Source organism: Lepidochelys kempii, chromosome 16 (assembly GCF_965140265.1).
Source record: "Lepidochelys kempii isolate rLepKem1 chromosome 16, rLepKem1.hap2, whole genome shotgun sequence".
Classification (NCBI taxonomy): Eukaryota; Metazoa; Chordata; order Testudines; family Cheloniidae; genus Lepidochelys; species Lepidochelys kempii.
Window position 1 is genome coordinate 26,370,619 of NC_133271.1, and position 15,868 is coordinate 26,386,486.

Genomic DNA, 15,868 nt, shown 5'->3' on the forward strand with positions numbered 1-15,868 from the left:
TAGTATTGCTACTCTTCTGCGCTGCTGCTGGCGGGGCACTGCCTTCAGAACTGTGCACCTGGCCAACAACTGCTGCTCTCCAGCCACCCAGCTCTGAAGACAATGCAGAATTAAGGGTGTCAATACGCAACCCCCCTAGAATAACCCCTCCCCCCGCAACTCCCTTTTGGGGAAGGACCCTCAATTTGAGAAACACTGGTCTCCCCCATGAAATCTGTATAGTTCAGGGTAAAAGCACACAAAAGACCAAATTTCATGGGGGAAACCAGATTTCAGTATCTGTGATGCGTTTTTCATGGCCATGAATTTGATAGGGCCCTATGCATTAGATATTCGCATCTACCATGGTTGGTTTGAATTCAGTTCAGAGTTGACCAAGTCAAACCTAGGAATGTTCTGTGGGGGATCTGGCACAAGGTGCTTATTTTTTAAGTCTTGTTTAGCTCAATCTGCTTTCCAAGCCTCCTTCTGATCGTAGCCCAATTGCATGAAGCTTAACGAAGCCTTCCCAGAAAGGCTTGCGGGACTTAGGATGTTGCTTGATTTAGTTGGAGGCACGTCACTTATGTAAATATTTTAAAGGGTTGGTGCAAGTACAGAGCCTTGTGGTAGCCCGTTGTTTATGATACGGGGTGAGCTGGTCTTATTATTAGTAGGGGAAGCAAAAGTGGATGGGAACCTGGGAGGCAGTGACTATGAGATGGTCGAGTTCAGGATCCTGACACAGGGAAGAAAGGAAAGCAGCAGAATACGGACCCTGGACTTCAGAAAAGCAGACTTTGACTCCCTCAGGGAACTGATGGGAAGGATCCCCTGGGAGAATAACATGAGGGGGAAAGGAGTCCAGGAGAGCTGGCTGTATTTTAAAGAATCCTTATTGAGGTTACAGGGACAAACCATCCTGATGTGTAGAAAGAATAGTAAATATGGCAGGCGACCAGCTTGGCTTAACAGTGAAATCCTTGCTGATCTTAAACACAAAAAGGAAGCTTACAAGAAGTGGAAGATTGGACAAATGACCAGGGAAGAGTATAAAAATATTGCTCGGGCATGCAGGAGTGAAATCAGGAAGGCCAAATCACACCTGGAGTTGTAGCTAGCAAGAGATCTTAAGAGTAACAAGAAGGGTTTCTTCAGGTATGTTAGCAACAAGAAGAAAGTCACGGAAAGTGTGGGCCCCTTACTGAATGAGAGAGGCAACCTCATGACAGAGGATGTGGAAAGAGCTAATGTACTCAATGGTTTTTTTGCCTCTGTCTTCACGAACAAGGTCAACTCCCAGACTACTGCACTGGGCAGCACAGCATGGGGAGGAGGTGACCAGCCCTCTGTGGAGAAAGAAGTGGTTCGGGACTATTTAGAAAAGCTGGACGAGCACAAGTCCATGGGGCCAGATGCGCTGCATCCGAGAGTGCTAAAGGAGTTGGCGGATGTGATTGCAGAGCCATTGGCCATTATTTTTGAAAACTCATGGCGATCGGGGGAAGTCCCGGACGACTGGAAAAAGGCTAATGTAGTGCGCATCTTTAAAAAAGGGAAGAAGGAGGATCCTGGGAACTACAGGCCAGTCAGCCTCACCTCAGTCCCTGGAAAAATCATGGAGCAGGTCCTCAAGGAATCAATTCTGAAGCACTCAGAGGAGAGGAAAGTGATCAGGAACAGTCAGCATGGATTCACCAAGGGAAAGTCATGCCTGACTAATCTAATTGCCTTCTGTGACGAGATAACTGGCTCTGTGGATGAGGGGCAAGCAGTGGACGTGTTGTTCCTTGACTTTAGCAAAGCTTTTGACACGGTCTCCCACAGTATTCTTGTCAGCAAGTTAAAGAAGTATGGGCTGGATGAATGGACTATAAGGTGGATAGAAAGTTGGCTAGATTGTCAGGCTCAACGGGTAGTGATTAATGGTTCTATGTCTAGTTGGCAGCCGATATCAAGTGGAGTGCCCCAAGGGTCGGTCCTGGGGCCGGTTTTGTTCAATATCTTCATTAATGATCTGGAGGATGGTGTAGATTGCACCCTCAGCAAGTTTGCAGATGACACTAAACTGGGAGGAGAGGTAGATACGCTGGAGGGTAGGGATAGGATATAGAAGGCCCTAGACAAATTAGAAGATTGGGCCAAAAGAAATCTGATGAGGTTCAACAAGGACAAATGCAGAGTCCTGCACTTAGGATGGAAGAATCCCATGCACCGCTACAGACTAGGGACCGAATGGCTCGGCAGCAGTTCTGCAGAAAGGGACCTAGGGGTTATAGTGGACGAGAAGCTGGATATGAGTCAACAGTATGCCCTTGTTGCCAAGAAGGCCGATGGCATTTTGGGATGTATAAGTAGGGGCATTGCCAGCAGATCAAGGGACGTGATCGTTTCCCTCTATTCGACATTGGTGAGGCCTCATCTGGAGTACTGTGTCCAGTTTTGGGCCCCACACGACAAGAAGGATGTGGAAAAATTGGAAAGAGTCCAGTGGAGGGCAACAAAAATTATTAGGGGACTGGAACACATGACTTATGAGGAGAGGCTGAGGGAACTGGGAGTGTTTAGTCTGCAGAAGAGAAGAATGAGGGGGGATTTAATAGCTGCTTTCAACTACCTGAAAGGGGGTTCCAAAGAGGATGGCTCTAGACTGTTCTCAGTGGTAGCAGATGACAGAACAAGGAGTAATGGTCTCAAGTTGCAGTGGGGGAGGTTTAGGTTGGATATTAGGAAAAACTTTTTTACTAGGAGGGTGGTGAAACACTGGAATGCGTTACCTAGGGAGGTGATAGAATCTCCTTCCTTAGAAGTTTTTAAGGTCAGGCTTGACAAAGCCCTGGCTGGGACGATTTAGTTGGGGATTGGTCCTGCTTTGAGCAGGGGGTTGGACTAGATGACCTCCTGAGAATTCTATGATTCTATTACCAAGGTACACCTGTAGGCGTCTATTATCACGGTCCACAGCAGGTAAAGTGTTTGGTAGCAAGGTATAATTTTAGCAAGTTTCAGCATCAGGCCCTTAATCCATACAGTATCATACGCAGATGACAGGTCAACAAATACTGTGCCAGTCTTTAGGGGTTTTTTTTGATAGCCAGCTTCAATGTGAGTTGTAAGTGCCAGAACTTGGTCACAACAACTACGTTTTGGCCGTAAGTCTGCCTGTTCAACAAGAATAATTGGCTCAATAAAAGGGTGTATTCTTTTGAGGATGATACGTTCAAGAAGTTTATAGGTCATACATAGTAAAGAAATTGGCCTATAGCTTCTTGCTTCATCAGGCGGCTTTCCAGGCTTTTGAATGGCAATTACCATTGCCTCATGCCATATTTCTGGGATCCATACGGACCTTAAGGTAGCTCAGTACAATGTTGCTAGCCAGTGGAGTCCTTTGAGGCCAAGATGCTTTATTAATGAAGAGGAACTCTACTGGTCTGGAATTCTTTGTGGAAGCGTGGGAAGGGGAGTTATCACAGCCCTTAAAAGAACCCCAATGACAGCACATTATGGAATGTTAAAAATTCTTCTATGGATCTCAAGCTATGCCTGATATACTGCAAAAGTTTCTATTTTAAATGTACTGGAAGACAGAGAGGTTGTGCAAGATGGGGGCCCTGTCCTCTGATGTTTGTTGGCACTGTAACAAAGAAAGAGGAACTCTGATGCATATGCTATGGGACTGTCCAGCAGCCAAGCAGCTGTGGAGAGAGGTGGGCATGAGTGAAAATGGTGCTGAGCTTCAGCAACCAAACATCAGATGAAAATTATATCCTAGGTTATGTACCTACTACGCTGAGTTTAATCCACCACAAAGACTTAAGTTTCTTGACAGCGACATGATTTTACAAAAATGGAGGAGTAGGGCTTATATCCAGAATAAAACAGTGGTATTCAGACCTGTCTAAGTTACCAGCAAAAGAAAAAAATAGCTTACCAAAAGAGAGAACAATTTTATTAAATCAAGGAAATTGGTCTCCATCTCTTGATACATTTGGATAAAGTCTGCTTCACTCAAATACTGCCAGACTTCCATTCCACCTGACTTCTCTCTTTCCCCTCCCTTGTCATACTCCACAACCCTCTCCTATATTTTTGCCTATTTGTATTTGTCTTTTGATTATCATTATAGTTACCTCCACTCTAGCATGTTATATCTGTGTAATATTGTCTGATTTTGTATTGTCTGGTCTTGCAGCTTTGACAAGTTGTAAAGTTGCATGATTTTATTCAATATCCTGTGAGATGTGCAGTATTCGGTAACATATACAAGCTGTAAAATGTTTACCTTTCTTGTATTTGTTTCTTTTATAAAAATTAGTTACAAAAAAAATCACAAAAAAACAAACCAGGATCAAAAATGGACTGCAGTTGTGCTATATTTACAGTTCTGTCGGGCACTATATTTACGATCTTATCGTGCCATTTGGCACTGACAGCATTGTTCAGAATTCAGTTTTCTTAAATGCAACATGCCATTAGTCCCAGATTGATTTCCATTTTAGCAGCCACCTTCTGTTTTTATCTATATTAATAAGTTATGAGAAATTTAAAGCTGACAAGGGAGTATAAATATTTGCAAAAAAAATTGCATGACTATTGCAACTAGGGGTCTCTGTTAGAGTATGCTCCAAATTAAAAGATTGTTAGCTACAGAATAGGCTGAGGATGTAGGATGAACAACAATATGAGATTCCATTATCCATTTCACATGGTAATATTTCATTCCCCTTTGACATATACTGCTGCGGTATTATCTTACCTTGCTTATTCCTACCTTTAGTTTTAGCACGTTTCCTTAATTAAAGTTTATACTGTAACTGTAAAAAATATTTGACATTTTATAACATAATACCAACAGAGTTTTTGCTATTTTAAGGGCTACGTTTAAGTCTTTTGGTGAAAACATTGCTTTACACAGCTGGCAAATAAGTACTATACATTGATACTTTCAGACAAAGCAGCATTAAATTTTACTTTTTAACATTCCATGACAAGCGTCCATTTATTTCTGTGAACAGTGAAATTAAAGTAGTTTTGCCAAGTTGGAAAGTTAGTATCAAAGAGTACATTCTAACCCTCAACAAGCTAACACCTCAGCAGGAGAATGAAATCATTGTTGGGACTTGCTGAACATTTTATAACTTTTTGTGGAATTAAGGGAACAAGTGCTTCCAAGACTTCACATAGTTCACATAGGAACTTAGCAAATATAACGTAAACATGCTATATGCACATTTGGCAGACACTACTGTGCATCACTTATTGTTTAAAACTACACTCATCTGATGCCAGGTGCTCATTGAATCCAGACTCTACCCATGCTTTTAGTAATCAGAAAGTTTGCCAGATCAAGAATACAGCAGACCTTCACTAGTTTGTATTAAGTATTGGGAGAACCAAGACTGATTACAAAACTTTATGAATTAGCAAGTAAGAACACAAATATGATTAGAAACATCAAGGACACAGCAACACAAAACTCACTTGGTTCGCTGACTCTGACTATTGTTCAGTTTGAAGAAGGAATTGCAGTAAATTTTAGAAAAGTAGAGTCTTGTAATACCCATATTAACATACTCTGATGTTTTCTAAGGATGGGTGTTAAGATTTGCTTAAAAGAAATTTCATGCAGGAAAAGAGCTATTCTTGAGACAACTCACTCCAAGAGAAAATTAAGTTTATCTTTAAAATAATGTATTTATGCACCTTTTAAAGGTAAAATTCTGAGGTATGCCAATTGCAAATGAAGATTTATGCAAAAAGAAACCAGATGAGATTCTTCCCACTGAAGTCAGAAATTTAGAAAGTATACAAATTCTTCTGGACTCTGGGAGTTATTTAATATCATTATTTGAATTCTATTAGTTTGCTTACTGATATAACATTTTTTCTACTGATAAAAAAAAAACATTAGGACAGGTAGCCCAAGAGGACATAGATGCCTTCCCTCCCGCCTGGCCATGTGGCCTTGGGGAAAAACTACAGAGAGGAGCCAGTCAGAGAAACTCCTGTCAGAAAGAGTAGAAGCAGCCAAAGCAGGGACTGCAGCAATGGGGGGAAAAGGTAAAATGGGGCCCAGCCAGGGCCACCCCTTCCTCTCACAGACCCCTGGACCCACAAATGTGCAGGGAAGAGACCACCTTTACTCTGGGGGCACTAAGACCCAGGTGGTGCCTCACCTCCCCCACCCCCGCAATGAGGCCTTGGGATAAAGGTGCAGAAAGAAGACAAGCAGAGACTCCAACTGGTAGAAGCAGAAGCAAGGACCCTCTGGACATTCAGGATATGTCTACATTGCATAAGGAGATCCACAGCAGCAAGTCTCCAGCCCTGCATCAACTGACTCGGGCTCACACTATGAGGCTAAAAATTCCAAATTGGGCTGAAGCCCATACTCAGAGACCCAGAGGTCTCAAAGCCGGGACTCCAGCCAGAGCCAAAATGTCTACACAGCTATCTTTAGCCCTGCGGCACAAGCCCACAAACTCAAGTCAGTTGACCCAGGCTCTGAGATTCACTGCCACTGGTTTTTGGGATTTTTTTTTTTTTTGGTTGGTTGGTTTTTTTCAGTGTAGATGTACCCATATAGAACTTTCTACAGTGTTTATTGGACTGTCTCTACCCTGTGCTGATTGGTTGTTTGGTCCAATTCTCTCCCTCCCTCTCCTTCAGTCTCTTGAGTCCATCTTCACTCCACACATGCCTCTTATCCCCCTTCTCCTGTGCCCCATCCTTCTTCCCTTTTCTTTCCATTTAACTTATCTCCTCCTTAAGTACAAACACACATAAACAAACCCAAAACAAAAAATGTGGAACTAACATGATGTTTGCTGCCATCACATTGTTCACTCTGTTTGTGTTATACCGCTTCTCCAAACCTGCGACTGTCTTGTCCATTTAGATAATAAATTCTTCAGGGCAAGGACCATCTGCTACTTTGTGTTTGTACAGTGCCAAGCACAATGGGGGGCCCATTCTGGGTTGGCCTTAGACACTACTGTACATGATAAATAACACTGGGAAATAGTCTATTTAATCTAAAAATGGAATTTTCAAAGAAGCCTAATACAGTTAGGCATCCAACTCCAATTGAAATTCAACAGGATTTGGATGCCTAATTCCCTTAGGCTCATTGGAAAGTTCACCCACAGACTTTAAAGTCAAGTGAAATATAGAAATTTAACTTTTTATCGATATATGCATTTCCTTTATACTGCCTGGTGTTTTCTCTCAAGAACAGTGGTTTTCAACCTTTTTTCATTTGCGAATGGAGGTGCGGATCCTTTTGGAAATCTTAGATATATGTAGTCTGTGGACCCCCAGGGATCCGCAGACCACAGGTTGAAAACCACTGGTCTAGAATGATATTAGGACTCATTTGTATAGTGCTCTTCATGTTAATGGTCTCAGAGCAAATGACATATATAGGAATCTTTTCACACATAATTGAAATGCAGTCAACTCTGGAATAGAATGCAACATGGATTTTACAGCACAAAGCAATGCTATGCAACAGTTTAGGATGGACATGACAATGAAATGTGAATAACTTTCCTCTTTTCAAAGGAGTAACAACTACAGTAATGAGAGTAAAACATTCCTTATTAGTAAAATCTGCTGAGACTTGGTAGCATTCAGACTGCTTTGCACTAAACCCCTTTCAGAGTAACTACATTCATTCCAGCACACTGTGACCTGCACCACTGTATGAAATGCTCTGCATGAAGCCTAACCAGTATTTTATCAGTACTACCACCTCCTTTTATTTATTTATAGTGTATTTCCAGATCAAGGAAACCAGACATCCAGTGTGCCTTCTTTCCTGCAGCTACACATGGGCTGAAAGCTTACAGGATTTTTGGCAACTTTCAAATCCCTTTCATGTCAGTTTGCTGCAGCTACTGATCATTTTGCAGATATTTCCTCTTTGTAATTTTTCACTCAATGCCTCATTACTGTATATTTATCTAAAATATAACTGAAGTGCATGCCCAGGTAAAAAGTTATTTTCATGCTGCATAGTCTACCCTATTTACTGGTCTATTAGTTAGAGCAGGGAACTGAGAGGTTAGGACTCCCGGGTTCTGCTCCTGGCCATATCACTTACTGGTGATGACCTTGAACAAATCACCTTGCCTCTAAATGCCTCACTTTGCCCATGTATGAAATAGGCATAGTATCAGCTTACATGGATTCTTTCGGTAAGGAGATAATTGTAAATATAATTGGAAGGTGCTTTAAAATTCTTGATGAAAGACTCTTTAGAAGTAAAAAAAATTGATTTGTTTTGTGTTCAGTGGAGTTTGACATTAACTTATTTTTGCTTTGCTGTTGGACACCTGCAGGACTCTAGAATCCGTGTTTGCCAATTACTGCTATCCAGCCAAAAGGGAAAAATTCCAACATTGCTTGCAACCCAGCAAGCAAACTATTTTATTTTTAAATATCTCAACAACAGAATTGTAAATTTAAAAGTAATGTAAAGCATAGAACAGCCTTGAAAAATTGTACTCATCCATTTCCCTGGTGGCATTAAATCCTTCTTGCCTCTGCCAACAGACAAATGATTATAATTTTTTGCATTTTCATTATGATCAGAGCTTGGGAAACCCACATGCCCGTCGCAAGTATGATTCTTTCCCAAAAGCTTCTGCAAAACCTAAGCCTTCAACTTTTTTTAAATTACGTATCTAGCCCTTTCAGTTATGAAGGCACTCTTCCAAACATGAGCTGAGTACAAGCTGATATCAAGCTGCCATCCAAAGTCAGCAGATAAGCAAACCACAACAGAGTGAAAAATGAGCATTTTTCATCATTGTTATTTGGAACCGTGAAGGCAAAAGTAATAATGACAAAAACCTAGCAATTTCTGCTGATGCTAAGGAAAGCTAGGAGTTGTAGGAGAGGCACTGGAGTTACAACTGTCTCAAACAACAGATGCTGGTGGAAGGGTAAGGAAGAATCTTATCCTCATCACAGCAACTTACAGGCAACTAGTTAAGGGTAAAGTAGTAGAGACCCTCCATCCACTCTCACAGAACACAAGAGACTGAGTGGGGGAGAGAGAAAGCTCCTTCTTCCTTACAGCAGCAAGAGGAGGGTTGGGGTAGGGATGGGGGCTTCGAATTTATCACACAGCTCCTACTCAAAGGCTGATACAGAAACAAAGTCCAGGGATAAGACCCTCATGGGAATCCTTGTATCCTGAGCATGGTGAGGTTGATTTCTCCCCTGGATATTGCCCCTGGACAGTGGACATCCCCACCACACAGCATGCATATCAAAAGGTTTGGCCAACTGTTTCCTTTATAGGTTTTGCCCCGCTTACATCATCTACTCCTCCTTTTGGACCAACCTCTCTTCCTCTCTATATAAATAGGAGTTTGAAAATGACCCAATTTATAAATGTCTTGATTACATCTTCCTCTTTCACACACACAGTCACCACAACCACTATCAAATTGCAGTGTAATTTCCTGCTAAATCTCTGGACCTTCATTTGAATTACATTACACTAACCGCATTGAGTCCTCAGAAAATTTCTCCTGAACTAAGAAAGATTAATAAGTATTTGTCAATGCTTCAGCAGCTATTATCACTTACTGCAGCACCATCAGATGCATCTCATCTGAGCCATCCTCCCCACTCCCACTTCCATACATCCTTTCAATACAATAGATTGTTACATCTACACCTACTGCTTCACCTCCCATGTCACATTTGGTTTAGGAATTGAATAACTTTCTTATTTTGTAAAAGCAGATACAAAATAACTGAAAGCTCAAGAACTTGTCTCTCTCACCAACAAAAATTGGTCCAATAAAAGATATTACCTCACCCACCTTGACTTTCTGATAAAGCATATGTTCAAATTTAATCTCCTGTCTCTTTGGCCAGATATTAAAGGCCTTGTAACATTCCCTTGGCCTTTATTACCCAGTCTTAACTGCAACAACCAAAACAACTAAGAAAAAATCTTTAGGCTAACTAACACTTATGGATATTAAATCCCTTGTTCTGGAAAATTTAGATCAACTTTAATTCATTTATTTTATCATGCATTACACTGAACAATTGTAATTCAAGGATATGATAAAAATTCTTAGTCCAGAACTCTAACATTCCACAACTATTATAAATTCTTATAGGCAACATGTCCTTATGGCAACTTCAGTGCACCCAAGCTCATACTGGGAAGGAACATTTTAACTTTGAAAAGGAGAGAAGATTATTAGGATCTGATACTGATTCCCTCTGGAGCCTGCCACAAGTCATTTAACATCTACACTTCAATTGCCCCTTCTGTAAAAAAAAGAATAGTACTTAGCTACCTAAACAAAGGGGTCATGAAAATAAATTAATACTGATGACAAGAGCTGTGTAAGTGCCAAATACTTTTAATAATTGGCTTCTTAGCTCCACATGGTCAGAGGTGCGCACACAAATTATTGACTGTTTACTAGTAGTGTACCACTGCATTTTCATTTATTTTTAATTAGCATTCCTATCTATGACACTCACTCAGGTACCAGATTTTGACTCCAGTATCCACTAAAATCCATTATAAGCAATTTCACTAACTTCTAAAATTCTTCATAACCAAAAATAGTTCTAAAGCAAAGCATTAAGAATCTTTGACTGTTAAATGTTCTGAGTTATTTAAGGCCAGTTTTCACAAAAAGTCTAATACCATTTAATTCCATTTATCACACCCTCTCCCATGCTTTTACTTCTGAAGGCATTAGTTGTTGGCACTTTCACAGATAAGTTTATTTCCATTATTGTATCCTATTGTACATAAGTTACTTTTCTAGAGGACATATTTGGACAATAGTTGATTCCAATTAATTTTCTCCAAATGTTCATTAAGTCACCCTCTTACAGTTCAATCATTTATGCTGAAAAATAACAATTACATAGAATCATAGAATATCAGGATTGGAAGGGACCTCAGGAGGTCATCTAGTCCAACCCCCTGCTCGAAGCAGGACCAATTCCCAGTTAAATCATCCCAGCCAGGGCTTTGTCAAGCCTGACCTTAAAAACCTCTAAGGAAGGAGATTCTACCACCTCCCTAGGTAACGCATTCCAGTGTTTCACCACCCTCTTAGTGAAAAAGTTTTTCCTAATATCCAATCTAAACCTCCCCCACTGCAACTTGAGACCATTACTCCTCGTTCTGTCATCTGCTACCATTGAGAACAGTCTAGAGCCATCCTCTTTGGAACCCCCTTTCAGGTAGTTGAAAGCAGCTATCAAATCCCCCCTCATTCTTCTCTTCTGCAGGCTAAACAATCCCAGCTCCCTCAGCCTCTCCTCATAACTCATGTGTTCCAGTCCCCTAATCATTTTTGTTGCCGTTCGCTGGACTCTCTCCAATTTATCCACATCCTTCTTGAAGTGTGGGGCCCAAAACTGGACACAGTACTCCAGATGAGGCCTCACCAATGTCGAATAGAGGGGAACGATCACGTCCCCCGATCTGCTCGCTATGCCCCTACTTATACATCCCAAAATGCCATTGGCCTTCTTGGCAACAAGGGCACACTGCTGACTCATATCCAGCTTCTCGTCCACTGTCACCCCTAGGTCCTTTTCTGCAGAACTGCTGCCTAGCCATTCGGTCCCTAGTCTGTAGCTGTGCATCAGGACATCATGTTTCAAATATCATGATACAGTACTGTATTTTATCACAATTTTTTATTTGAATTAACGGATGTAAACCTCCAATTTGTATATTCATAACAGTCCATGCATTGGTTCCCACCAACATGTAAAAAGAAAGTTGCTTACAAAAAAGCAACCTGCCATGGTGATTCTGCAATTTAGGATCAGGGTCAAGGTCAAAGCACTTAAAACCCCTGAACTGATTCTCTTTAAAAAGGTTCTCTTACCTGCATACTTATTTTGAGGGATATCAACAGGATATGGAACTAGTTAGACTTCAGTTTCTCTTTTAGTCTTTCATCTCACTCAACACTGCCTTTTGCTATTGTAGAACACTTTGCATCTACCCACCTACAGTGTCCCATATTACTTCCTATTGCTTCTAGCCTCTCTACCAACTTTATGTCCTGGAATTTTCAGGTCAGACAAAAAACAACTCTAGTGCAAGTTTATTTCATTTAGTAAAGTAATTGTTTCCTAAATATCTTGTTCCTGCATGGTTTGGGAACCAATTCTGTTTCTTGCTGAATAACATTCCTGCTAGCTTACAGTCCATTGAACATTTATTGGTCTCCTTCACATTCCTCCTTACTCTATCCACTGGTTACACAAAAATTACACACTATTCTGTGCAAACTGTCTGCTCCTGTGCTATTCAGGTACAACACATCGTTACTCCAGCTATATTTAATATGCTCCTCTTTCACCCAAATCCTACGCTTTCTATTGAACTTTCTATAGAAAGCCAATTATTTACCACTATAAGTCTGAACATACAAGTTTTAATGACTAACTGGTAGTAAACTCAAAAGAACTACTTTACATCCTTTTTCACTTCACAATCAAGAACTATCCAAACCGCAGCCTAAAAATCCTCACCATTTTCCTAAAGCAATACTGCACATGTGGGCAGGAAATCCAAAACTGCCATCTGACACAATCAATTAATTTTCTTTTTTGTTTAGTTAATTTCAGATCCTAGAAAAGAAATGAATACATCACTGGCTGTTTCCTTGCAGGTAAAGTATCTTCAATTACATCCTCCTGATATAAAATGCTTTCAAAAGAGATGCTCACAACTCAAACCAAATAGAGATCCTGAACAGAGAAATTTTTGCATTTCAGAAAATTAAAGACACCCATAGAAAATTGTCTGCAAACATTCCCACTAATTTAACAAACAACTAATCCGTTTTCCTTTGTGAGGAAAGATCTACTGGGAAGAAGATGGGGAATGGGCAGGTAGAGAGAAGAAAAAGAAACTGAGGTAGGAGTTGGAGCTACTTTAGATTTTCAAAAAAAAAGAAGGTTTCAGAGTAACAGCCGTGCTGAACACTTTTGAAGGATGGTAGCAATTTGTAAGGTACTTCAATTAACTTATTTTTTCTGCAGAGAACTGGTAATAAATCTGTGGGAATGTAAACAGAAAAGAGGACTTGCAAAACTGTGCAAAAACAACAATCCCTGCTGTCTGATTAACAAGGTTAGTTTCTCTAGCAATGCAAAAGGTGAACGCTACTTCAGTGAGTATGTTTAACAAAAAAATCTTTGGGTGACTTATACAGCCTGCTGTGTAGCAACCAGACTTACCAAGTCTCATGCATTTGGATGGAGATTCCTTCATTCTGCATTCATTTTAAGACCATTTTTAAAGTTTCTCCTTATTTTATTTGGGCACCCTTGACAATTTTTGTAAAATACAGTAAAGAGACCTCTCAATTACCCCCAACATCAAATCAATTCATCCAGCAACAATATTAGCTAAATACAGTATTAACCTCCCCAGAAAATTTCCCCAGAGTACTATACTATACCATCAATACCCAGCCATACCCCTCACCTACATCTCCTTATGGGTGAGGGAGAAGTGGGCCTTGCAGGACACCTTGAATACTGACAAACTTGAGTTGTTGCTTTCCCACTTGGTCTGGGAGTCCCAAAGGCCATGGGGTCATAACAGAATGTGCTGTTATCCACCCTTCTCTCGTATCAGTGGGGTCGCAGTTCAGACACCTGTGTCTACTGCAAATCCAACAATATTTCCTTCAGACAAGTAGGTGCTAACCCATTATAAATCAAAAACAAAATCTTAAAATCAACCCAGAAATCAATGGGCAGTCAGAGAGGCTTGCAGAGCACAGGTTCAATATGCATGCAGAAGGAAACCTCACTTAAGCAAGTCACCAAACTCTGTACCAGCTGAAGTTTCTGAATATATTTAACATGCAGTCCTATGTAGAACATATTGCAGTACCTAATCTTGACGTAACAGAAACATGGATGAAAATTGCAATATGTATCCACAAGAATGGGTACAACCTCCTAGCTGCCCATAGATCAAAAATAGCTGACCAGTCTGTAGCTGCTACCTGATGTTTGCACATGCTAAACAAGATGAATGGCAAATTAGAACCCTATGCAACTGAACAGGAAAGTGCCCTGAGAGAGGAACAGCAATCGCCCAGAGTGCTCTGCAGAGTAAAAACAGAGCCACCTGATCAGCCCCATTCACCAATATTACTGTACACAAATATATCAGCACCCTCTGGATGAAAACAGGTTTCTCATGCACAGATCTGGTTCTCAGACATTTATGATCTTAACTTTTCTAAAAATCTCAGTGCAGTCACTTACTTGGTTGTTTTAATCTGACAACCCTGAATATGAAAGCACGGCTTACCCAGCTAGCACCTCTGGCAGGGCCCCCATCTTAATGGGATCTGCTGTATGCAGAGGAGAGATAGCAGCAGTTTCAACCCATTACTCCCCACAACCTCGATCCCCCCTTCCCTTAAAGTCCCCTCCCTCACTTTATCCATACTCACTCCTCTCATTTTTCTAGGCCTGCTGGCTGAGGGCTCAATCCTTCCTTCAAGCCTTGACTAGAGACACCCACCCTAAGCAAGGAGGATAGAGGCCTCTTGTCACCAGCTACCCTCTTCATCCCAGCACGTGAACAGCGAGGGGTTGCCCCCCTGAGGGCATCCCCGACTCATACAGCCCTGTCCCCCAGGCCTGCAAACGGACAGATTTCTCCCCCACCCCCCCCCCTCAGTGCCTGGCCCTACACACCCACCATTCTGAGCCCGGCAGGGAAGGGGCCATCCTTCAGGCAGGGCACAAAGGGTATGTGGTGATGGAGGAAGCTCCCCTCCCTTAGGCCCTGCGAGCTGGGCAAGGAGGCTTCCCCCTTTGCCCTCCTCTCCCCTAACCTGGGGCCTGCAGGCTAGCACTGGGGCTCCCCCGCCGCCCTCTCTTTGGGCCTGCAGGCTAGGCTGAGGGGCTCCCCCATTCTCCTCTGCCCTGCCTTGAGAGACCCAGCAGCTGGGCTGAGGGGCTCCCCCGAGCACTCACTTGATCCTGGATCCCATGGTCTCTGGGGGGCCGCATGGGCCCGGGGCGGGGGGGCTCGGTGGGCTGTGCTCTCTCCTCCGCCTGCCCCTCAGACTCACTCCATCCCAGCCAGCGCCAGGGTCGCCCAGGCAGAGTCACAGAGCGGCGCAAAGGCTGCTGGGAGCTGTAGTACGGCCTCGGCCCGGCCCGCCGGGGCAGCGGGCGGACTTGGCGGCCTGGCTCGCCGCCGCGCCCGTGTTGTCATAGCAACGCGGAGCAAGAGCGCGCGCAGCGTTCAAGCGCATTCAACGTTTCCTGAGGGGAAAGAGGAAGCTGCCCCCTCCCCCCAACTTAAACACGGGGCGTCCCCTTCAGAGAGCCCTGCCAGAGACTCATAAAGAGGGACCGGGATACCTCCCCGCAAGACACCACATAACCCGACCTACCTCCCCATACTCCATAGACGGGGCCAGGACCACCACCACCTTTCGGCTCCTGGCAGCGACCCTCCCCTAGACCAGTTTCTCAGCCTGATACCAGGGCCTGGCTTGCAGCCTTCCTAAACTGTTGCCAGGAAAATCTCAGGGACCAGCGCAGGTTCACAGACCAGTCTTTGAGAAACACTGCCCTAGAGCATCCCAGAAACAGAAGCCGGGCTCCTCTTCTAGCACACCTTGTAAGGGTGGCTGGGATGCCCCCACCAGGACATCCTGAAATTGAGACTGCCCCTCATCCGGACCCAAGAATACCCTGTAAATGGGATCTGGACATTCCCTCAAATTCCCCACAGAAAGGGGCCAGGCCCACAAATGCCCTGTAAATATGGTTCAGAGTCCCTCCATAACACAACGTAAATAGGGGCTGAGACCTTCCCCCCCCCCGGCATCTT

At 42.7% G+C, this 15,868-nt stretch overlaps 1 protein-coding gene across 4 annotated transcripts in view; it reads right to left on the minus strand.

Moving 5' to 3' along the window:
• DENND1A (DENN domain containing 1A) overlaps positions 1-15,161 on the minus strand; it is a 381,020-nt gene extending 365,859 nt beyond the window's left edge. For all 4 annotated transcript variants that reach the window (XM_073313958.1, XM_073313955.1, XM_073313954.1 and 1 more), the window contains exon 1: positions 15,001-15,161. In XM_073313958.1, coding sequence (XP_073170059.1) covers positions 15,001-15,017 — 17 coding nt within the window. In that variant the 5' untranslated portion in view covers positions 15,018-15,161. The remainder of the gene's footprint in view (positions 1-15,000) is intronic.
• Between the last annotated feature and the right edge of the window lie 707 nt (positions 15,162-15,868).